The sequence below is a fragment of the Rhea pennata genome, chromosome 10 (genome assembly GCF_028389875.1).
Source record: "Rhea pennata isolate bPtePen1 chromosome 10, bPtePen1.pri, whole genome shotgun sequence".
Lineage (NCBI taxonomy): Eukaryota > Metazoa > Chordata > Aves > Rheiformes > Rheidae > Rhea > Rhea pennata.
The window spans coordinates 22,020,083-22,042,506 of record NC_084672.1 but is presented as its reverse complement, the minus strand read 5'-3'; the positions used below and the strand labels follow the sequence as shown (position 1 = coordinate 22,042,506).

The 22,424-nt window shown below is 49.9% G+C and overlaps 2 protein-coding genes across 6 annotated transcripts; both read right to left on the bottom strand.

The window, feature by feature from the left end:
• Positions 1–171: 171 nt before the first annotated feature.
• On the bottom strand, positions 172–10,244 carry FAM219B (family with sequence similarity 219 member B). Of its 5 annotated transcripts, none has more exons than XM_062584196.1 (7): positions 10,179–10,244; positions 8,428–8,530; positions 6,300–6,390; positions 5,189–5,266; positions 4,551–4,599; positions 3,327–3,503; positions 172–2,481 (listed from the first exon to the last, which is right to left on the bottom strand). In XM_062584196.1, exons 1-6 carry the CDS (start codon positions 10,233–10,235, stop codon positions 3,345–3,347), a joined length of 537 nt encoding a protein of 178 aa, XP_062440180.1. In that variant the 5' UTR covers positions 10,236–10,244; the 3' UTR covers positions 172–2,481; positions 3,327–3,344. The 5 variants fall into 5 exon arrangements, with proteins under 5 accessions (XP_062440180.1, XP_062440181.1, XP_062440182.1 ...); XM_062584197.1 differs by having other exon boundaries at positions 172–2,478; XM_062584198.1 differs by having other exon boundaries at positions 172–2,331.
• Positions 10,245–12,207: 1,963 nt separating this feature from the next.
• Positions 12,208–21,044, bottom strand: LOC134144602 (cytochrome c oxidase subunit 5A, mitochondrial). Its single transcript, XM_062583660.1, has 5 exons — positions 20,903–21,044; positions 17,484–17,600; positions 15,923–16,044; positions 13,951–14,073; positions 12,208–12,372 (listed from the first exon to the last, which is right to left on the bottom strand). The coding sequence occupies exons 1-4, from the start codon at positions 20,982–20,984 to the stop codon at positions 13,960–13,962; spliced, it is 435 nt and encodes a 144-aa protein (XP_062439644.1). The 5' UTR covers positions 20,985–21,044; the 3' UTR covers positions 12,208–12,372; positions 13,951–13,959.
• Positions 21,045–22,424: the final 1,380 nt, after the last annotated feature.

Here is a 22,424-nt window from a genome sequence, read left to right as displayed (position 1 = left end):
GACCCAGCCCGAGTCCTGGGCTGCTGGGTCGCAGCTCAGGCTTCACCCTCCCTGCTCAGCGGGGGCCAGAGCAGCTTAAAGCTGCAGCTGGTTCGAGTGAACCAGTTCTTTACAACTGCTAGCCAGGACCCTTTCATTCCTGCAGCTCCTAGCCAGAGTAATAACACATGCTTTGAGTAACAAGCTCCAGTTTATTAAGTGCATCCTTCAGCAAGGAATATACAAAAACCAGTTCAGTTCTCTATACATCAAGTATTTAAACAAGGTTTCTTTATAACAAGCTGATTGTCCTCTACATAGTACAGCTGGACCATGATTTAAGGCAGCTTTTTAAACATACCAGATAGACTCCCCAGACGACTCCTGCCTGAAAATCACACATAAAATGACTGACCTGGGCACAGCTGATACTGAGAGGGTCTGTGCTGCAGCACGCATTGGAGCCACAACTCCCTCCTACTGCCTTGGGAGCTCCCCAGCATTAAAGCAGGTTTGGGAAGAACTGGAACAAGCTATGAGCTAAAACCAGACTGACCAGGAAGTCGATTCCCCTGCCACGGAGAGCTGAGATTAAGGTCCTGAGGTGCAGCAGGTGAGCACAGTGTTTTTCAGCTTCCTGCTTCAATGAAGTGAAGGCAAGTCAGAGGTTAAACACGAAAAAGGACTCAACCCTCAAAACACACACCCTACTCATGAGCTGCACGGCCCTGTCACACGACTCCTCTGTGCCAGCAAGAAAATATCCTTTGTAAACCCTTCCCTTGTGCCATATTAGCATGCTGACCAGAACACATTTCTGCTTGCTACATGCTACAGTACGGCAGCAGGTTTCTGCATTGAAAACCCAAATCAGCTGGAGTCCAAGCACTCTGTACAATGCTGTCCTTTTCTGCCCCCGAAGCAGCCTGCAGCCCTTGAAGAGGGCTGCCCTGTAAAGAAGGGAATGTAAAGAGAAGGTCGAGCTTGGCCTCACTGCTCTGGGGCAGCAGCTGGGAAGGTGCCCAAGGGAAAAAAAGTACAAATCACTTCATTAATACAGTACATGGACTTCATCAGGCAAGGACAGAACCATCAGCAGCAGATGGGGCCATGTGCCAGGCAGGCTGTCAGCAGCACAACACGCTGCTCTCAAGCCCTTCCCTTAAGCCAAGATGCAGCAGTGGCTGCCACTGTAGCGTTACTGCAATAGGTGAGCAACCCCCCAGGCTGTCCCCACTTCGAATCCTCGCCTCTGCCGTCCTCAGATCCACGACCCCGAACAGCAGCGATACAGGCAGACAAGTGTTCCTCACGATGGACACCACACTGTGGACACAAAGACCTGGGGGCTACAGACTACTGCTGCTAACAAAGAAAAAAAAACAATCAAACAAACAAAAAAACCCAGATCTGCAGAGATATTGCACAGCTTCATCCCTTTCTGTATCTAACAAGAAAGAAAAAACATATATTCCAGCACAAAGCAGGCAGACCTTGGCATCAGCCCTGGTCACTCTCCTCCGCAACACAGACGCACTACAACGAACAACTGCTCGTGTCTGAGGGACAACCTGGCCAAGCAGAGCCATTTCAACATCTACGTTCATCCTGGCGGGACAGGGAAGCAAATAGTAGAAACAGCGCAGACAGCGAGTGCTGAAGGACATTACAGTGAAGTTGAGTTGTTTAAAATTTGACTTTTTACAGACAGAAGGAAGACCATAGCAAGCTGTGTCCTCATAAGGGTCAGCAATCTGTGGCTTGGGAGCACTCTGGATGCTTGCTCCAGCATCATGAGTGATCCAGAACAGCATCAGCAGCAGCCTCCCAGTGCTCCTATCAAAGAGTAGGACGGATGCACTCTCAGAGGTGCATCTGTTGCGCTGATCTGACAGCAACAATGTGAGTAAGCAGAGAATAAATAAATATCCCAAAGAGAGTTTTAGGAAAACTCAACAGACTGAAGTTACATCTCTGTTCTGGAGTCTGCCTTCCCATGGTCACAGCTGGCCCTGGACTCCCTCAGACTCCTGAGTAAGTAGAGAGAAGTGATGGCTTTGGAGAGCACAGAGATCCCAGCAGAGTTACTCCAATACCATGTACCAGTGGTCCAGTCAGACTGCCATTGAATCAAGCACGTAACTGGTCCCTCCAAGATGTGGAAAGCAGGGAAGTTCTCAGCAGACAATGCAGTAACTTCTGGTGTGTGTAACAAACGCGAATGCTTAAAGCTCTGGAGCCTGCACAGATCTGCTCTACTTGGTTTCCTCTTATCTTCTTAGCATCCACCACTGCACTGTCCTCCTTCATCCTCCAGAGCAGTAATCTTTGGTTCAGATCGGCATGTCCAGGCTTTGGGAGAAGGAAAACCAGCAGCAATTACAGACAGCATTAAATGCACTAATTAGGCAGCTCTCCTCCAGTAGCACTTCCTGAGCACTCTGCTAGCCTTCGCTGACCTCTGTGGTTTGGCCTCATCCAGCCAGGGAGGAGAGGTAACTGCTGAGCATAAAATAAATAAATAGAAAAGGTTCCTTCAGTCCCCTCCACAAGGAAGGAAAGGGCCTGGCCACCGCCGATGGGTGGGCTGGCAGGTCCTGCACATCAGCAGTTCAACCCCAGCACAAACACAAACTCTGAGTGAAGGAGGTCCAGGAAGGGGCAACTAATGCTTGCAGTCAAAGCTCCCGCTAAAAATAAACTCCAGAAGGACAAAGCTGGGGAGCTCCTCAAGGGCTAAAGCAACACACGCAGGCCAGCCAAGCCAGGGCAGTCAGCTCACAAGCAGCTTATTCTGGCATGGAATTTCACTCCTTTGCTCATCTGTCAGGCCCTGAGGTCCTGCTGCGAAGAGGTCTCTGGGGAGACACAGGAGCCCTTCACGGCAGCACCCGCAGGCTGTGGTTCAGGGCAATGCCGGATCCTAATTCCCAGGCATGACAGATTGAAAGGAGGAAAGAGCTGGCCAAGAAATCCAGCATGTGTCCACTGCTGCTGTCCATATTCCTGCTGCTCACCAGCATGAGCTCCACACGCTTTCCTTTTACACTCCTTGAGAAGGCCACCTGCTTTCTGCCTCTTTTCTCCCCACCTCTGCTAGCTAAGAGCTTCTCATGCCTGGCAAAGTAAAAAGTCCCATCCAAGCAGGCTAAACGTCGCTGTGCAATCTCTCTGTTATATTGCTATGTGTAACAAAAAGTAGTTTTGGGTTGGTCAGCAGCTGCTGCTCACCAAGAGCAGCAGCGCAGCAGTGTAGCAGCATTCAGTTTTTGAGTCACTGTCCCGGTGTGGGACACTGACACCCACAAACATCCCAAGGGACAAAGCGGAAAGTGCTGGCTTACGACCTGTTCTGCGAGCAGCGCCTACTGGATCACGCAGGAGAGAGAGTCTCTGAAGCAACACAGGCAACAAGAGGAGGCAACGGGTTTAGGGGGGATGAGATCCAGGTCTTCATCATCTGGAACCTCATCTAGATGGTACCCATCCTGCAGCAGCTGTCGGCTCAGATCCTGGTTCACCTGCTAGGCAGGGGCAAAGGAGACAGAGCTGTTAGAACGTGTCAGCACAGCAGGAAAACCTGAGCCAAAGCACTGGCCAGCACAGTGGAAACGCTCCTTGTGCTATATGACGCCTGATCAACGCTCCAGGCCCTGCGCCTGTCAGTCAGCGTTACTTGTGTTCTAGTTAACGTGACCATGGCCGGACGCATACACCCTCATGTGACAGCTCAGAGGTGAAGAGAGGAAGAGGACTGAAGCACCAGCTGCCAGAGAGTGACTGAACAGGGCCACAGCCCAGCAGATTTTAGGTTAGTCAGTATGACCTTAAAAACTAGCTGGATTATTACAGTGATTAGATGCAGGGTTGTCCTCCAGAAGCTTGCAAACCTCCAACTGAAAGCAAAAAAATAGTTAAAACTCAGGTCCTAAGGCTAGCCTTATGCATTCCCACAGAAGGGAGGACTGAAAAAAAAAAAAAAAGGAAAAGAGCATCATGTTCTCCCTTCAGGACCGCTACTAGCAGCTTCACACAACGACAAGCACCACAGCCAGAGCAGAGAATACAAACAAAATATCAAAGATCTTTAGCTCCTGGGCTGCAGCACCCTGTACACAGCAGGACTGCAGCTGCAACTCCTTCCTCACAAACCGAGCTCATCTTTGGGGTCTGGAAGGAGACGATGCTTTAGGCACAAAGGATGAAGCATTAATATACAAATAGCACCAGCAGAAGGGAGCTTTGTGCATCTTTCTGCAGCCCGAATATTAAGCAGCAAAGGCAGCTGTTTGCAAGGCAGACTGATGAGCTTCAGTCAACCCTCCAGCTGAAGGGGGCACTCGCACAGCAAGAGGGGGTTTGGCAAGGCAACTGCCCCTTCCTCTTACTGCTAGGGCTGTGCCTGAGCAGAGCAGTGACAGTTCTGGGTTTATCACTGACACTGCTCTTCAGCACCCAAGACAGAGGGGCACACTTAATTCCACTCTCTGTGCAGAGCTCAGATGTGTAACCGGGGCATGGAAGCCTATAGGAACCATATGGTCAGATAGGAGTGAAACACCTCGACTTGCCTCAGCAGAAGAGTAGCCAGAGGAACATCTTGATTCCAGCTCCCCGTCACTAAGAGAAGAAGGCAACAGTCAGAGTGAGCCAGAGGTGTGGAGCGCGTAACACGGCTGCATCGGCTCTGAAAGCACAGGGCTACATGTCGGCTTGGCAGGGAAGCTGTCTTTACTTGGGCGACCAGACAAGGGAATCTCCAAACAAAGGGAGCTGACAGCACAATCCCAAAGGATTCAAAGGCAGAGTCATCTGTTAAATTTGGGAAAATAGAAGTATTTCACTGCTCACAGGTGTCCAGTCCAATCAGTGATGCATCTCCTTGCTCTACAAGTGACAAGGCAAATCAATCACACAAAAGGTGAGGGATTTCTTTTTATCTGTAGATTTACAGATACCAGTAAACAGACTGCTTTTCAGGACACATCAGCTCCTTTGACTTGGCAGAGCCTCCTCAGCTCCCTTAGTCCCTTTCTCTTCAGCAAATCGCAGCATAGGGAAAGGCCACGACATTTTTCAAATCCATTAATCTCTTCCGTGCTGAGGACAGCAGCAGCACGGGCTCAGATTCAATGCACAGTACACCATCAGCATCCTGTAAAAACACTTACCCAAAAGCACAAGCATGGGACATACCCAGAGCTCTCACCTGTCTGAATCGAGGGATACCAAGTGTTCGTCTGCTGTCTGGCTGAGAGCCGTGTAGCCCTTGTTAAATTTCACTGACCTGCAGAAAAGCAGACAAGTGAGCCCATAACACATACTTTACTGTGGAAATGTAGTCACAGATCTGGCAGATTGAGGAAAGAGAGCAGAAATCCCTGTCCTAGATGCCGGGCATGTCCTCTCCCATCCAAATGCTAAGCTATGCCTCCCTCACCAGACACCCTCCAGGCGCACCACCAGCTCAGAATCAACTCCATCTCTAAGCTCTCTGCTTAGGCTACCTGCTCAGGTCCTGGACCATCCTCAAGACAACGAGAAGAAATACAGACCCTAGTAGAACAATTCCCAGTTTCTGCACGCAGATCCATGACTGTGGTGCAGCCTTTCTCAGCCTTTTCTGCCTTGCAACTCCCTTATTCCAAAGCAGGTTTTTGATAGCCGGATGTTTACTGCAGTGGAAAGCACTCTTAGGGAGCAAGAATGAGTTTGGACTAGGTTACCACCCACCAGCTACATCATCATAACCAAGCCCCGAGGCAGCTCTCGCCTGCCCCAAGCAGCATGTCTTTTGTTGGCTTCCCCATCTCCCTTGAGACTCAGCCTACCTGACAGTCAAGGCCAGCTACAAAACACAGTCGTTCCTGCTCCTAGACTGTCAGTCGCTGACCCAGCGTAATTAGCAGCATGTCGGTCAGGCGCAAACACCGTTGGTCTGTGTCATTTCTATACGTTATGAAAACTGAAGAGGACTCAACTTCAGGGGAGATTGCAGGGAGGATGGGGAGTGATATAAAGTTATCTTTGCTTTTAGCACACCAATGCCTCGCAACAGCCCTGTCAAGAGACGTTTCTGAAGCATCTCCTGTTCACACAGAGAGGACGCAGCCAGGGCAGCACCAATCCGTTCAGCCCTGATTTGGAGTGTAGGTGCTCCTGCTGACTGGTCTACAGGGCTTTCGCTTACTGCGTACCTGGGTCAGATCAGAACCAGCCGCCTGCAGAACAAGGTCCTGAACTCTGTTCTTCACCCTCCAAATTGCCCAGTTTCACAAACGCATACATCTCGGTAAAAGTAAGAGAAAACAGGATCAGACCTTTTAGCTGCTGGCTTCGGTGGGTGCAGAGCGGTTCCCCCCAGCAGGCCTTGCCTTCGCAGCACTGCCTTCGCCAGCTCTCGCTGCCGCTCTGAAAACCAAACAAGGGGTCAGAGCCGCAGGTATCCCGCGGTCCCTCCGGAGGCACTGCAGGGCATGCCTCAGGAGAGCACGGCTGCCTTGCAGCGCCCTTCACGGGCAATTCCAGACTTCAGTTCCACCGTGTCTATTCCTATCACTCTGACAGACCGAAAGCAGCAGTTGATCCTGCTGCCCATATGTACAGACTGCACACAGCAGGGCTGGTGTGAGCTTAATTTAAAGGCACTCGGATTCCATCCTAACTCTTTCTGCTCCAGCACTGAACACCACCAAACTGGAAAAAAAAATTACAAAAGCACCTAACGTAACAACAGAAGTATATCAGCTAGCATGAAAATTTATCCCACCTTCAAACACTTCCTGGTACAAAAGCTACTGTCTTTTATACCAAGCCTGAGAGCATTTCAGACTGGGAGAGGTCAATTTTGCCAGCAGCAGCCCGCTGGGGACATTCCCCACCACCAGCCCAAAGGGTGCTGGTGGCAAAGCACACACCATCTGGTCAGCACCACGCTGACCTCACTGGGACAGGACGGACAGCCCAGGGCTTGCAAGCTGAACTCTGTAACGCTGGAGATATCAGAACAGTAGCATGGAAAAAAGCGGGGAACAAGCAGAGTGCAGGTGTGGATCCCGTATCATACATTCCTGCAACTCCACCCGCCCAGGGGGGAGCAGGCCAGCTTGGGACCAATCCTCCGGCCCAGGGCCTCTCAGCCTCTGCTCCGTGCAAGAGCAGAAAGTCACCTGCAGAACAAAGCCTGTAAAATCCCAGGCACATCCACGCAACGCCGGCCGCAGGGCGCAGCCCAGGGCTGGCTCTCAGCTGCCGCGAGCGCCCAGTTAAAGCGTTTGCAGCGTTAACAGAACACACAGTTCTGTGAAGCAACGCAGTTGCATTTATGAGGAGCCAAACTCTTCACCACGCAGACTCCCAACAGCCAGGCATGAAGGGACAGAGAACAGTCACTGGATTTGGTTTCCACTCCCTTCAGAAGCCCAGCCAATGCTTCAGCTGAAAAGAAAGGAATTCTGGTCGGAGTGCCCAAATCAGGCCTAAACTTAGCAGCGCTTCATTTACAAAGTCTGTGGGCTCTTGACGAGACCAGTGTTACAGTCAGCTAGCTACAGGGACAGCAGAAAAACGCGTCTGATGGGCATCACCGTCCAGAGCCCTCAAATCTGCAAACCTTGCAAAGAATGAGCCACCAGAAAAGAGGGCAGACACTTCCACCGGACTTTGAAGATGCTTCTTTTCTTTTAAGCCCATCCTGGCTGGATACCTCACGCTCTGAAAACTTCTCAAGCCCTGCGGGGAGCCTCAGGCTAGTCGACCCTCAGATAATCCCTTCCCTGGTATCTGTCCACTCTGGAGCAAAAATCAGCTGTAGACCAGTGGGCTAGCTAGCCTGGCCGACTAAGGCAACGGGGTGGAAGCTGTGTTTATTCTAAGTTACTTGGCTACAGAAATTCCAACCCATCAAAGCTGAAGAACCCAGTAAGCAGTTTTTCCCACCTAAAGAAAAGTAGTGGTTTGTAACATCAGAGCAAAAGAGACTTTTCCTCAGCTGGCATATGCAATTACTGAGCAGAGCAGTTTAAACTGCTCCTGTCTCCACAAGGCAGCCTCTGCAAGGGGCAGGGATCACCATCAACTGCTTCTGCTTAAAAACACATCTTAAGTCATTACTGAAATAGAATAAAGCATCCCACAGAGGTCTGGGGACTGAGGGTTTTGTCTGCAGAAGAGGCAAGGGACAGGCATCGCCAGCTGCCGCTCTGCCTCGGGCATGAGCTACTCCACGCAGCAGGCACGCAGCTCCGGATGAACCGAAACCCATTTTAAGTCAGCAGATGCTTTGGGGAGACAACGTCTGCCAAGACCCAGGTTCGTTTCACCATATGGCCAAGGAATAATGATGCTTCCAGTCAACAAGGACCAGGGCGAGGACCGTGCCGCGAGCCCGAGGTGAGAGGCCTGCCCACTCTCAGCAGCGTCCCGGCGGCCACGCCGACCCTCACTTACGCAGTTTGGCATGTACGGAGGGCGGCTTGCTCATGATGTACGGTCCCCTTTTCTCCACCGCATCCGTCTGCCTGCTCATCCTCTTGCTTTCCGTTCGAATCGGCTGAAAAGGAAAAGAAGTAAACTTAGCAGCTCCTCTCCACAAGGACAAAGCAAACGAGTCATCTCAAACAGCATCTGGCCTTGGTTACTCTTCAGCACCCTTAAATGCACTGTCAAAGGCCGACACGGCAGCCTTCCCTCCCGCCAGCTCAGGAGCGCTGCGAGGGGCAGGCTGTGGCTGCGGCTGCTGCCGAATGCAGGAGAAAGAATAAGCAGATCTACTGGCAGGTGAAGGGATTACTTGGAAACACTGACGCTAAATTAAAGGCACACGTGGTGACTGTCAATTCCTTTGCAAGCCTGTCTCCGGCAACAAAAACCCAGTGGAAGATGGGATGGAAGAAATTCAACTGTTACGTTGTCAGGGTCAACGAAAAAATAGGGATATTTTATTTGAACCCGCAGGTTTTGAGCCTTCCAAGCTGCTCCCCACGCAGTAAGATTTCCGCATAAAAACGCGTCGTTAAAATGAAAGCGGAGTCCAACAGCCGTGTTTCAAAGTTGGGTTTTGGGGAAAAGCCTCCCCCCGCCAACCGCATTTATCAGCAGGAAGCTACGGCGCTGCTGCACGTTACGGATCTCTCCGAGCGCAACGGCTAGCGATGCGAGCGGAGGGCCAGGGTCAACTGTGCGTGCAGCGGAGGCGCCGCTGCCGCCACCGCCGCCACCGCCACGCAAGGCTGCCGGCAGCCACGCGGGCAGCAAGGACCGCAGGCGGCTCCACGCAGGGGCCCCGGCCCCCACACACCCCACGGACACGCCCCCGCCCCACACGTGCACCCCTGCCCGGGGTCACCCCACGGACATGTCCCCCACCCCCCCGCCCCACGCGTGTACGCCAGCCCAGGGTCACCCCATGGACATGCCCCCCGCCCCACACGTGTACGCCAGCCCGGGGTCACCCCATGGATGCGCCCCCAACCCCATGTGTGCACCCCACAGACATGCCCCCCCACCCCCTGCCCCACGCATGTATGCCAGACCGAGCTCACCCCACAGACACATCCCCCCTGCCAACATGCCCCCAACCCCACGTGTGCACCCCAGCCCAGGGTCACCCCACGGACACGCACCCCACCCCACGTGGGCACCCCAGCCCGGGGTCACCCCCACAGACATGCCCCCTATGCCCCCCACGTGCACCCCTGCTTGGGGTCACCCCCACGTACATGCCCCTCCACCCCACCCTACGCGTGTACTCCAGCCTGAGGTCACCCCATGGAAATGCCCCCCACACACCCCACCTCACGCATGCACCCCAGCCCGGGGCACCCCCAGGGACATGCCCCCCACACACCCCACCCCACGCATGCACCCCAGCCCGGGGTCACCCCATGGACATGACCCCCACGCACCCCACCCCATGCGTGCACTCCAGCCCGGGGTCACCCCCACGGACATACCCCACACACCGCCCCACGCGTGTACCCCAGCTCGGGGGAACTCCCACAGACATGGCCCGCCCACACACCTCGCCCCACGCGTGTACTCCAGGCCGGGGTCACCCCCACGGACATGCCCCACGCGCGCACCCCAGCCCAGGTCACCCCCCCACACACACATCCCGCCCACACGCGCACCCCAGCGCGGGGTCGCCCCCACGGACACGTCCCGCCGCCCCACGCGCGCACCCCTCGCGCCCCGCTCACCGCCTGGGCCCGCGGCCCTCCCGGGCGCCCCGGGCCGCCGCCGCCGCCCGTCGCCATGGCCGCCCCGCCGCCAGCCCCGCCCCCGCGCGCGCCAGCCAATCGCCGCGCGCGGCGCGGGCGGGGGGCCGGGCCCCGCCGCGCACGCGCGCTCCCCGCGCCGGCCCCGCTGCCACGCGCGGTCCCCGCGCCGGGCTCCGGCGCGGCGGGCGGCAGCTTCCCCGCAGCCCGCTGAGCCCCGCCGCGGTCATGCTCGTTACCCGCAGCGGTGCGGCACCTCCGCAGGAAGGCAGCAGACCGCCGTCGGCGCGGAGGAGACTCCCACTCCACGCAAGCCTCGGCCGTGACCGCACGCTTTAAAAGCGGCGGCTTCCCACGCGCCTCAGACCCCGTTAAGCTTCACCGAAGGTAACTTATTTCTCCAAGGCTAGCGAGATTCTCGCAAGGACTTGCTCTCACGCCCTCGAAGCGGTGCATGCGGCTGGGAGCTGCGCGCTTCACCGCGCCCTGAAACCAAGCCTCTGCCTTTTGCCTCCCGAAGGGGGAGCCAGCTGCTCAGGCGAGGCCTTGGGGGAGCCACGGGCCTTGCAGCGCCGGGAACCGGCGCCCAAACACGGCTTGTATCTCTGCTCCTCCCTCCCCTGGATGCTGGAGCACGTTTTCAGCACGGTATTTCAAGGCAGTAAGCGCTACGCCAAAGGCATAGCGGTATTTTAGACTGCTGGGTTTGCTAGACTGCCTGTGCCCTAGCAAGCCTGGAGCCAACCGTGCTCGCACAACGAGGTCCGGACACTCATCGCTTCCAAACAGCGACAGCCAGCGCGCAGCGCACAGCCGCCAGCAGTCCCGACAAGCAGCTGCTTCCTCCCTGGCTAGCGAAGAACGAGAGACCACGTTCAGCCCCTTCTCCCTCTGTGCCGCCCGCGGGGCCGGGGCGCGCTGCACTAACACACAGGCACGGTGGGGGTGTCAGCGAGGGGACTGCACAGCCCCGCTGCTCCTCCTCGCAGGCAGCTTTCAGGCGGGGGGAGCGCATGGGAGCCCAACCTCCAAGCTGCCAGAACGCAGCGGACTTGCTCCAAACATGCCTCCTTTTTGAAAGGACGCCATTGGTAGTTTCAGGTAGCTGCTTTGGTGGCTTTTAGAGCTTTCTGGGCTCAGCACAAAGAAAATACCTAGTTATGAGAACAACTTCCCAGCAGGCAGAAAAGATGCACTTTATCTCAATGTTTAGGGGGGAAAAAAATCCTTTCAATTGGAGTGATAAATTCCACTGACCTCACAAAAACAGGAATGCCCAATATTACAGTTCATTCCCCCCCATGCATCCACTTTGTCACAGGATTCACCGTGACTTTAATATCCAGAGGGGGCAACTGGCTACCACCACTCTGCATCGAAAACCAAGGCCTTTATATACAGGCCCAACAAGATAATGACCAAGCAGCCTGCTTTACTGCTTAAAAGCAAACAGTTCTCACGCTCAAAGGCTCTAGCTTACAAACATATTCACAAGGATCATGCCTTCTTTGCTAGACAAACAATACTGAAGTCAGATTCAAGGTGTTTCATTGCACCAGCTTCTGAGGGCTTCCAAAACTGGTACTGTAGCAGAGAACAGCTATAGCAAAGCTGCTAGAGGTACAAGGAAATATTCAGGAAAAGGCATTAAACAACATTATCTGTTCAACTCAAAGCCTAGCACTGATGCCAATCAGCACAGAAAGTTGGGTATGCATCAGTTCCCATCCTGGAACAGCGCATGGGTGTTTTTCTCCAGTTATAACTAAGAACATTTGCTTTACTAGCATGAAGTCAGTGTGACACTGTCTTACAAACACCACAGGTTTCTTGGCATGCTGTTCCTCTAAGCAAACACTAAGCAGGATTAGGAAAGCAGCCATCTCCCTGACAGCATTCAGGGCAGGTAGCTTTGTTCCTCCTTTCGTTCTTGGGAGAGTACATTTTCTGTTTCATCTCTCCCTTTTCCTCCCACTAAAAGAAACAAATCACATAGGCCACCACCACCACATCAGTCAAAACAGTTTTTCCTTTATTAGGTCCAATTTCACATCACATACATTGTGACTCAATAAAGGAAGAAAAGTTATTTCAAATAAGGTAATATTTTAACATTTGTGTCTCCAGATGACTGTGTACAATCAGAGAGCATCAGTAAAATGCATGAGTAATCCACCTGGAAAAGAACAGAAAAGTCATTAGATAAGCAGCTTTCCACATAAGCAGCTGACCACTTATTTGTGGTCACAAATAAGTTATTTCCACTGTACGCTTTTACACTTGCTGAGCCCAGTTTAACCACACTCAGTCCCCAAACACAGTTATTGCATTCCCAGTACCTGTACCCCATTGCACTAAGACTTCATATCCCAGGGGAAGAGGAGCATGGAGGTAAAGATGCAGAATTAACTACTATGTGCAGCCTGAGACTTCATCAATCAATTTTTATATACATATTTCTTAAAGACTAAATATAATTAATATTATATACTTAAGAGACTATTTTTATGTAACTTCAATTCTATCAGAATTTTTATTTGGGGCTTCTCTTTAGTTGAGGATTACAGCATGTTAGGTAAGAATCTGGTATTTATAAATGGAAACCTGGATGTTTTAGTTGTACCCAATTTCAACTTAAGAAACTATTCAGTATCTCAGTCCTAAAAGGAAAGCCACTGACTTTCTAAGACTTGAGGACATCAGGCCTCTGATACTACCTGCAATGTTCCTGAAGTTATCTACTGAGACTAAACAGAAGTTCTGTTCACAGAGCACTTAAGCTCAGGCTAAGCTAGAGCTGATTTGCTTATTCTGTGAGCAAAGAGTCCTCCAAATTGGTTTTGGATCAAAGAGAAAAACCCTGGCACTAAGTGCAGCGTAAAAAAATACAGTGTTGTTGGGTCATTAGCATCAATGGGCCATTTCCTAGTATAAAGCAGTAATTAGTATCTCCCAATTTTCTATATTGGCTAGACCACGACAATAAAATAAAAGTATGTGTTTCCAGAGGAAGTGATTCTCCCACTTGCTAAAAATGCTTGCCAGTAAAAGCTAATAAGGAGCAAAGGTCTACATACTGCCAAACAAGTGCTGCAACATCTGTTGCCTTGGCAATATGATTTCGCTCTGCCTTGATATTTCTAGCAACTGCTATCTAGAAAGCTCTAGAAGGCTGTGTACTGTTGCCAACCACTCCATCCCCTTAAGCAGCCGCATTACTTATTTTCAAACCTTCTTTGAAAGAGGTTATTACCTTTTCTAGAAGATGTGCAGTTATACAGGCATTTGGTGAGCTGTCTTGATTTTGTCCCCTAAAGGGATGGGCACTCCAGATTTTGCAGTTTTGTTCACTTTTAGGCAACGGACACTACAGCAAACATTTCAGGATTGAACAAGCCCAGAGAAGTTTTATGCAGCAAATCTTTAAACCATGATCAAGTTTAATAATCAAATCTGATTCTTCCTCAAATGCTTAAATTTCTCAGGCAAATAGTACAGCTAAGGAGTTAACGGCAGACATCACCTTAGATTTATATTTTGTGACATGAGTCATAAACATTTCAATGTCACTACAGTAACAGTTACCTCATTACCAAATTCACCAGTGCCAGATACTGCAAGTTTCATGAGAGTCACAGTACAAGACTGAACTTCACAGCCTTTCACAGATTCATGAAGGCAAAAGAGTATTCTGCCATTGTCAGGAGAGTTACAGGGTATAGGAGTCCCATACCAAGAATACAGTATCCCTTACCAAGAAGGTTTATGCTTTGTCCAGGCCCAGTTCCTCTGGAGTAGAGATTCCCAGTTCACTCAAAGTTGGTCTAAGTTCCTGGATGACATAAGGGTATATTTCCTTGTGAGGTCCTGCCTTGTCCTAAATAAAAGGAACAGTGTTAATTTGCCAGCAAGCTGTTGTCAAGTCTCAGTCCACCATATCTCAGTCATGCTTACAGTCGAGATGTGTGCTCGCAAAATGGTCCATGGCCTGAGCCACTTGCTGTTCATGGGAATACCTCCTGCAGGACAGGAGGCCACAGTCCAACATTATCTGTGCGTGTCAAATAAACAAGATTTTCATATATCTGTATTGGAAAGTTCTACCAGTCATGGCTGTAAGGCACTCCAGAAGTGCTGAAAGCCCAATTTAGGGCATTTTCAGAGTGTTAACACCACTGACACCTTTCCCTTGGCTTAATATCAGGCTGATGTGATGTGTTACAGCCCACAAAACTAAAGGAGTAGCTCCTTAAAGGCGGAATGCTTTGCAAACCAGCCCAAACACTGCTTACACCTTAGGAAATAAAATGAAAACAATATCCAATCAATAAAAAGGGGGAAAAAATCAGTTTACAAACAGACTCAGTTGAAAATTTATCTTGCCTGTGAATTAGGAAAAAACATCACCCCTTGAAACCTTCAACCAAAGCTTCAGGAAGACCACATACTGGCCCTGAGTTTTCCCACAAACTGAGCTGTCCCCTACATGCTGGGATGAAAGGGCAGGAAAAAAAGACAAACAAGGAAAACCATACACAAAGATTCTTCCGTTAGCTTCAGGTCTCTAAAGCCACCAAAGAACTTTGGCTCTATAGAAGGATGTTGAAAGCAAAACTAGTGAACTGAGAGGCAACCCATTGCAGAGTAGAATTGTTTGAAGCAACTGGATTTAGCAGCTTTGCACTGAAGCCCAGCACATCAGCCCTCCTCAGTTATGGCAAAAATCAGTTCAGAGACTATAGCTGCTGGCTACCAAAACTTAAATGGAAAAACTCCCACCTCCTTCCCCACCCAGTTTAACTCTGTTGAATGAAGTCTGGACACAGGTTTCACAGAATCACAGAATAGTTGAGGTTGGAAGGGACCTCTGGAGATCATCTAGTCCACCCCCCGCCCCGCTCAAGCAGGATTTGTACAATAGCATCACGATGCTTTCCTTTTTTTTCCCCTCCATTCATTTCATAAGAAAATAATTGTAGTATTGAGTTTGAATTTTCTTGCCATGGAGCTGCCTATCCAAATCCCCTTTATGAGTAATAATAGCTAAGTTAGAGCTCCTTGCTTTGTAATTTTCTTCCAAATGCACTTGTTAACTTTGAATTTTACCAGACATTTTACTGCCTTGCTGCCCTGCATTGATTAAGTCTTTCTGCATCTCTTTGCTGTTACCAGTTGTGACTCTGCTGCATAATTGTGTCTTCTGCAACCTTTCCCACTTCAAGGTTGTTTTTCAAACCTTGGTTGCTTCCTAAGTTACTGTTCCAAGCCAACTCAGTATTCAGTACCAAAGAAGCCAGTAAGGTCTCCTTTGCTGGGATATTTTAGCAATACTTATAAGAAAAGAGGGCAAAAACAGTCTAAGACCTCCTTGCTATAGTTTTGCAAAATGAGAAAAGGGAAAAATAAAGCGTGGCCCCCTTCTATTCTGGACTGCAATGGTTAGAGGTGCCTAGAGGTGCATTCAGTGCAGAAAGAGATCAAAATGTCAGCATCAGGAAAGGAAAATACGAATGGAAGAACATTACACTTATGATTCTGTGCTGTTGAGCCCTTTCACTTCTGCACTACCTTAAGTCACCAGCCATGCGATCAGTCAACCATATTGTTTCTGGTAGCAGGAAACTGTGGGTTACTGTCTGCAGTAAGCAAGGGAAATCTCTCTTCTTAAAAAGGGCTTTCAGCAATGTGAAAGCAGCAGTCATTCCTTATGTTATCATTCCACTTACCTTTACAGCTTCTAAGATGCGGACTGCACTGGCAAAGTCATTTAGCCGTCTGCAGGCTCTCAAAGCGGCATCGATGATTTTTGGTTCTGGAACCAGGTCATAACCCACAAGTGTATTTATGCCTATGAATATACGGAAGTATTAAGACTAACTTGTCATCATTTCATCATGCAAACAAAAGGAACTTACTGAGCATGGCTTACTCCACTTCACAAAAGCATTAAGTATTACCACACCAACAGTTACTTAGAATCTGACTACAATTTTCACTGTTATTCTAGATCTCCTGCTAGAACTGTTTTATTTTGCTCTTCTCCATCTCACTATGTTTCAGTACTGCAGCCATAACCAGATTTTAAGTGGGTTTCGTGAAATCCCAGTGGGCCAATTCCACCCATGCCCCTGAAAGGAGTCGGCATATGTTCTGTGGCAAGTCAGTAATAGGATCATTAAGTAATTTAAATGGCTTCGGTCCTACAGGTGCAGGAAGAAGCTAGAACTTGAGGTGGATCTAATCCTTTCCTCTCCTTTCAAAGGGAGCAGCCTAATACCTAGTCCTCCAAGTCCTAGTCCTTGGATGAGTCCTCTGGCTGTTACGTGAACACTTATAAGCCTTAATTGGAGTAGTTTAATTGGAGCTGGCAACTCCAGAACAAACAATAGCTGGAGACAATCAAATACTCTACAGTGAAGCAAGGCCAAGCCATTAAGGGAAAGTCTAGAAAACTCTGTATGGTTATCAATGGAACAACAGTTGAGCTCTAATATACTCTTCTCAGGGCAAGAGTCATCAAAATCATCTCAGAGCAAGAGTCATCAAATGCCTCAAAATATGGCATTAAAATGTATACACTGGAGGCACTGGAATTAAAAAAAAAAAAAAAAGCCTGGATTTCTACCACCTTGTACCCCTGGCCTCCCTCATTCTGAACACCCTAGTTCCAATATCCTTGTGTAGTTGAAGTGCCATCACTTGCTGCAACAGGTTCAGAGCTGAGCAAACACCAGCAAGCCAACCCATGAACACATGCCGATCAGCCAGATGACTCGGAACACGTAAGGGCTCAGATATTGCCTTGTCCTGACTGATAATTCACAAGATTTCTTGCCTACACCAAATTCCCAGTTTTGACAGTCTGTAAGAACAGCACGTGTGTGAATGTTATCCCTCTGGGGCACATGGCATGCTTTCAGTACAACTGTACAAGGAAACAAATCAGAATTGGACCAATTCTTTTATTAAAGTGCATAAAAATCATTCATCAGTGTGAAGATCTAAACACTCCAGATTAGCCCTTCTGTATTAGCACTCAGTTATAAGCACAAACTGAAATGCCAGTGAAGTCTACGGCATTACTGAGTTATAAAGACAGTTCAGATCACTTGGCAACATAAGCCAATTTTTAGAAGTGATATAGGTAAGAATGAGAAAACACATTACGATTGTTCTCAAGCAGTTCAGCAAAAATAAATTGTTTCTGGTCATAGTACTACTCCAAAACAGTTGTATTTTTCTCCATATTACTGTAGTAGATCCTCCTTTCCTTTTCATTCAACATACCTTTCCTTAGCTCCCAGGCATCAATATCTGGCTTGTTGAAATATGTCACCCAGCGAGCATCAAATTCTTCATCTGATTCTTGTGACCCATGAGAGTAGCAGCGGGCATGCAATATAGCTGAATAAGGAAAGAAATGAAGATGGTTTGAGCAACAAGAAAGGAAGTGGATTTAGTTACGACCAAGAGCTATAAAAACATATTCTCACTCAATACACTCAATCTGCATCAGCACATAATCTGGATATAAGAATGAAAGCAAAGTGCACTCTAATAGGTAAATGAAACAGATATGATTATAGTCTCACATCCTCCCTCAACACTATTCTTTTTCACAATTTTTTTGAACACGTAATTTTTTTTTTTAATCACACAAAGATTGGAACAATTTGCCAAAAAAAACCCTAACACCTAGGTACTTTTCAAGCTACCTTACCACAGAATACAAGTCTGGGAAGACTGCTTCCTCTTCTCTACTGCTCATTTCACTCTACTGCTGTTTGCAAAGATGTTATACTTGGTGCAATACGACCTTTCTATTCTGAAGCTCTGCTTCAGAGGAAGTTAGACATAGCTAGTAACTTATTCCTTCTTAACCTAACACTAACTACATTAGCCAACTACAAAGTTTTCTTTAAAATAAAAACACCCAAACCATGCGTTATACATTCTATGTACTAGTTATTAGACTGGGCTGCATTTTTCCATCTTTCCCAGAAGCACATTTTGTTTCAAATATGATAATGAACAGTGTACTATGAAGAAGAATTTTAGTTCTGCATAAACTATAATAGAATGAATTCCAACTATTTCAAGGAATATCTTTAGCATGATTTTACAACAGCTAAAACGGAATAAATTACAGTAAAAATCTGCATTTCAATGTGGTCCAGCATCTAAATTGCAATTCTGATTTATGTAATGCATGCTTCCCAAACCATGAAGATACTTCTCTTTCCTCCTTAATCTACATAATTGAAATAGAAATCACTAACACAGCAGGCATCTAACAGCTTCATGTGCACCTTGGAATTGACTTTCTCTAATTACACAGTTCAAACTCATTAGACTCAACTGGAATGACTTCACATTTACAACACCTCCTAGTCATTACTTCCTAAAAGAAATAGTCCCAAACTTTCTCACTAATTAATTATTTTTTCCCAAGGTTAACCTCATACTTAAGCCTTAAAGTACATATCTAATTTAAATGGCGAATTTTAGCCAGTGTTCTTCCAATGTGAGGCTTCAAACCAAATGAAATATATGGCAATCTTTTTCTTAATTTGAGCCCAGGAAAGGGAAAAACAGATGACAAACCAGACCAAAATTATGGTATTCTTCTACAGTCCTCTGGGAAGATTCCCCATCCTCTACCCGGCTCCAAAATAGATCTTTGACTTTCCTTTCTCCAATACACCACATATGCCAGAATGTCAGGGAAAGAACACTCTTCTATACATGCACCTGTAGCTTGGCAGAAAATAAGAGGATGCTAGTGAAAAGCCCTCAGATACTCTGTGCTTTAAAATAGTATTCTTCCCCTTGGCCAACCAGCAAACCTTACAGATAAACAAAACAGCAAAAAAAGTCTTAGAAAAACCTGGAAGTTCTCAAATTCCATCCTTACATTGAAAAACTAAGGTTTCTCTCTTCTCACCAAGTCCTCAACAAAACCATTTCCTTTACTCATAAACAAAGGAATGACCACAAAAGCCATGGCTAGACCAGAAGAATCCCAAGGAAAAAAAATGCCACAAGAATTCAGGAACTCTAGACTTACAGGATATATTCTTCAATTGCTGCTAGGTTTCTTTGCGGCCCTTTGTTTCCCATAGTGATGCTTACATCTGTCACCAGAAGCATGTCAGCAACCAGACTTTTGCAAGCCATTTTGGCACAGCAGAACTGCAGTATGAAGTACCTGAAAACCTCTCATTTCATGCAGGATCCATCAAGGTCACTCTCATCCAAACATGACTTGTACTTGATGGTCAAAAATAGGCCAATACATTCATATGTAGATTCACAATTCAAAGAATACGCAAAAGGTACATATGTTTTCAGTGGCACAGATACTTTAAAGAGCACTTAACTAGTTTCAAGAGCCAGAGAAGTCCAAAATCAGAACAACTTATATTACATAAACACATGATCAACCTTCCTCAATTCCCAGAGTTTGTGAAATTTATCATTTGCTTGTTAAAGACTACAGAAGACACATACACATTAAGAGGAGCATCAGCTTACAGAAAAATACCATATTAAAAAACAAGATGCATGAGGGTACACATGTTCAAACTGCACAGCAAGTAGAATATTTTGTAAGGTGGCAGAAGAACCCATCTGACTAAAGGAGAAATTAAAATGCAAAGCAATAGCAGGAAAGGCTTCTCACAGACTTGTGAGAAGAATCCAGTGAGTTAGATTTGTTGAAATACAAATCCATGAGGCCAAAAGAAAAGGCAAAAGAGGTCAGAAATGTTAAGCAGGGCATGTATAATACAAGACCTTGAAAACAAGAACATTGAACCTGTTCATTAGAAAAGGCACAGGTGAAGGATTACAGGACAGGATTCAGTACGAGTATAAAAACACTCTGAAAAAGGGATACTAAGGCTTGAATTCAATGGTAAAGAGGTTTCTAGGAAACAACCCAGAAAATCCTAGCATGCAAACGAGGTCACTTACTACCCTGCACTTCAAACAAAAAAACCCTGCAGCATTCCACTCCCTATGGCAACTGTTTAGCTCAGAGGTAGTTCAGGAGAGGCACATACAAGTCCCGGTGCGATATAATTTTTCTGAAGCTAACCACCGTCTGGTAACTCGCTATTATTTCGGACGCGCACACACCGCGCCTGCGGCAGCCTCAACACTCTGCAGAGGCATTTCAGTGCCGCTGAGGCAGTCAACGGCCCAGCGCTCATTCTGCCCTGCTGCAGCCGCTTTTCTTCCCCCTCCTGCCGAGGGGCTGCCTAAGGAGGAGGAGCGGCCGAGGGCAGAAGCAGGGCCGCTCCGCAGCTCGCTGCCGGGGCAGCGCCGGGGCCGGCCGGAAGGGCCGCGGCGCCCAGGTCACCGCCGACCTCGGCTCAATGTCACCTTCGCGGCGCGGGCGCGGCTCAGCCCCGCGACGGGGCACAACGCTGCGGCCCGGCCCGGCCCGGCCCGGGGCGGGGGGAGCGGGGCTGGCGCCGGGCCGCCGGCGGGGCGCCGCGGGCGGAGGCGGCGCGCTAGGCCGCAGGCGCGGCCTGCCCTCGAGTGACGGCGGCAGGTCATTGCAAGGACGCGGCGGCGCCGCGCGCCCGGCGGCACCGGGCCGCGCCGGGCCGCGCCGGGCCGGGCCAGGCCGCGCCGCACCGGGGCGGGGGGAACCGGGCGCGGCCGGCGCGGGGGCGGCAGGGGCGCGGGCCGCCACTCACCTGCGGGACGGGCGGGCGGCCGGGCGGCGGCGCGGAGGCCGGAGACGGCGCAGCGGCGGAGGAGCGCGGCGGCGGCCAGCATGGCGGCGGCGGGCGGGGGGCACCGGAGAGCGCGGGGCGGGCGCCGCTCGCTGCTCGCTCCGGCCGCGGCTCTGAGGCGACCGCGCGCGCCGCAGCGGGGGAGGGGGCGGGACGGCGGCTACGGCGGCGCCGCGGGGACAAACCGGCCTCGCCACGTGACCCGCGGGGGAGGCGGGAAGCGCCGCAAGGGGGCGGGGACGGCGGCCATTTTGTGTCGCTGCGCGTGTGGGGAGCGGCCGCGCGGGCTGGGCCTCGGCAGTGGCGGGCGGTGTCAGCGTGGGCGCATCTCCCCACGGCAAGGCAGCCTGGGTTCCCGGCAGGGAGTGGCCGGCGCTGGCGGGGGCCCTGCGGCCCTGCACGCGGCAGTCCATCACTCGGAGCCTGCCTGCCCCTGAGGCGTGTGTGACCGGGCCCGCGTGTGCCGCTGAGTGTTGCGTGTGCGCAAGACCCTCAGCGCTGCCCGAGTGGCAGAGCAGCTCCTCGTCGCAGGGCCAGGTCTATAAACACGCTACGCACACAAAATGACACCGCAGATTGTTTCCCGGGGGCACCTGGGGCTCCGGCTCCACAGAGCAGCATGAGATCACCGTGCTGGTTTCACTTGCAGCATTCCCGTAGTACCCAGTGGAGCCAGATGCCATCCAGCTATTTATAAATGCTTTGTATTTTGGTTTATAGTCATATTTTTAAAACTGCTCATGCAGGGAACCCCTGGTACACAGCCAGCAGAGCGAGGAGTTTAAAATCCCCAGGCTCCTGTTCCCTCCAAGATTAGAAATTGCCTGCATATAAAATCAATTAAAAATAATTTTGAACATTAACACAATAATAATGAGAAATTACTGATTTTTTCCTCTCTCTTTCCTTTTTCTCCTTGCTGGGAGCAATGTGAGGTTGTGGCAGAGGGTAGGGCGGGCTGGGGAGGGAGGTGAAGGGCTGGCGGTTCTCGGCTGTGCGGCTGCAAAGTCTTTATGCTTCGATCAAAGCCTTCGTTGAGCAGCGAGATGTATATTGACCTGCCTGACGCTGGGGAGCGGTGAAAAGCACGAGTGGCGTGAGCTGAGAGGGTCTCAGCCAGGTGCCAAGATGCTTACAGGCCACAAACTCCATCCCCGTCATTCCTAGCGTAGAAGGGAAGGAACACAAGGACTGGGACAGCGATGAGAATGGGATGCACGTGCGGAGGGATAAAAACAAGGTGTTTTAAAGCAGAAATGCCGTGATGAGCAAGCGCAGGACCTGCAGATGGCTGGCTGGGTACCGTGCTTTTCTGCTCCGCTTCTTCCACGTGCCTTGTCTTCCCTCACCTCCCTTTCCCCCTACTCCCTGCCAGGAGCGCCCGGGGTGAATTTCGCTCAATTTTTCTCCGCAGACGTGCCCAGCTCTTATTGACAGGCTCTGCTTGTCCGCTGGAAAAGCATCTGTCATCTCTTGCAGAGGT

Excerpts from the sequence above, each read along its gene's own strand:
- LOC134144602 (XM_062583660.1), bottom strand. The coding sequence starts at position 20,984 with ATGCTGGCCGCCGCCGCGCTCCTCCGCCGCTGCGCCGTCTCCGGCCTC. Across the intron at positions 16,045-17,483 it reads TGCCTGGGAGCTAAGGAAAG|GCATAAATACACTTGTGGGT; the intron begins GTATGTTGAATG and ends GTATATTCATAG. Across the intron at positions 14,074-15,922 it reads GCATCTTAGAAGCTGTAAAG|GACAAGGCAGGACCTCACAA; the intron begins GTAAGTGGAATG and ends CCTTTTATTTAG.
- FAM219B (XM_062584195.1), bottom strand. The coding sequence starts at position 10,235 with ATGGCGACGGGCGGCGGCGGCGGCCCGGGGCGCCCGGGAGGGCCGCGG. Across the intron at positions 4,600-5,188 it reads GTATCCCTCGATTCAGACAG|TGACGGGGAGCTGGAATCAA; the intron begins GTGAGAGCTCTG and ends TTCTTCTCTTAG. Across the intron at positions 3,504-4,550 it reads CTGGCTACTCTTCTGCTGAG|CAGGTGAACCAGGATCTGAG; the intron begins GCAAGTCGAGGT and ends GCCCCTGCCTAG.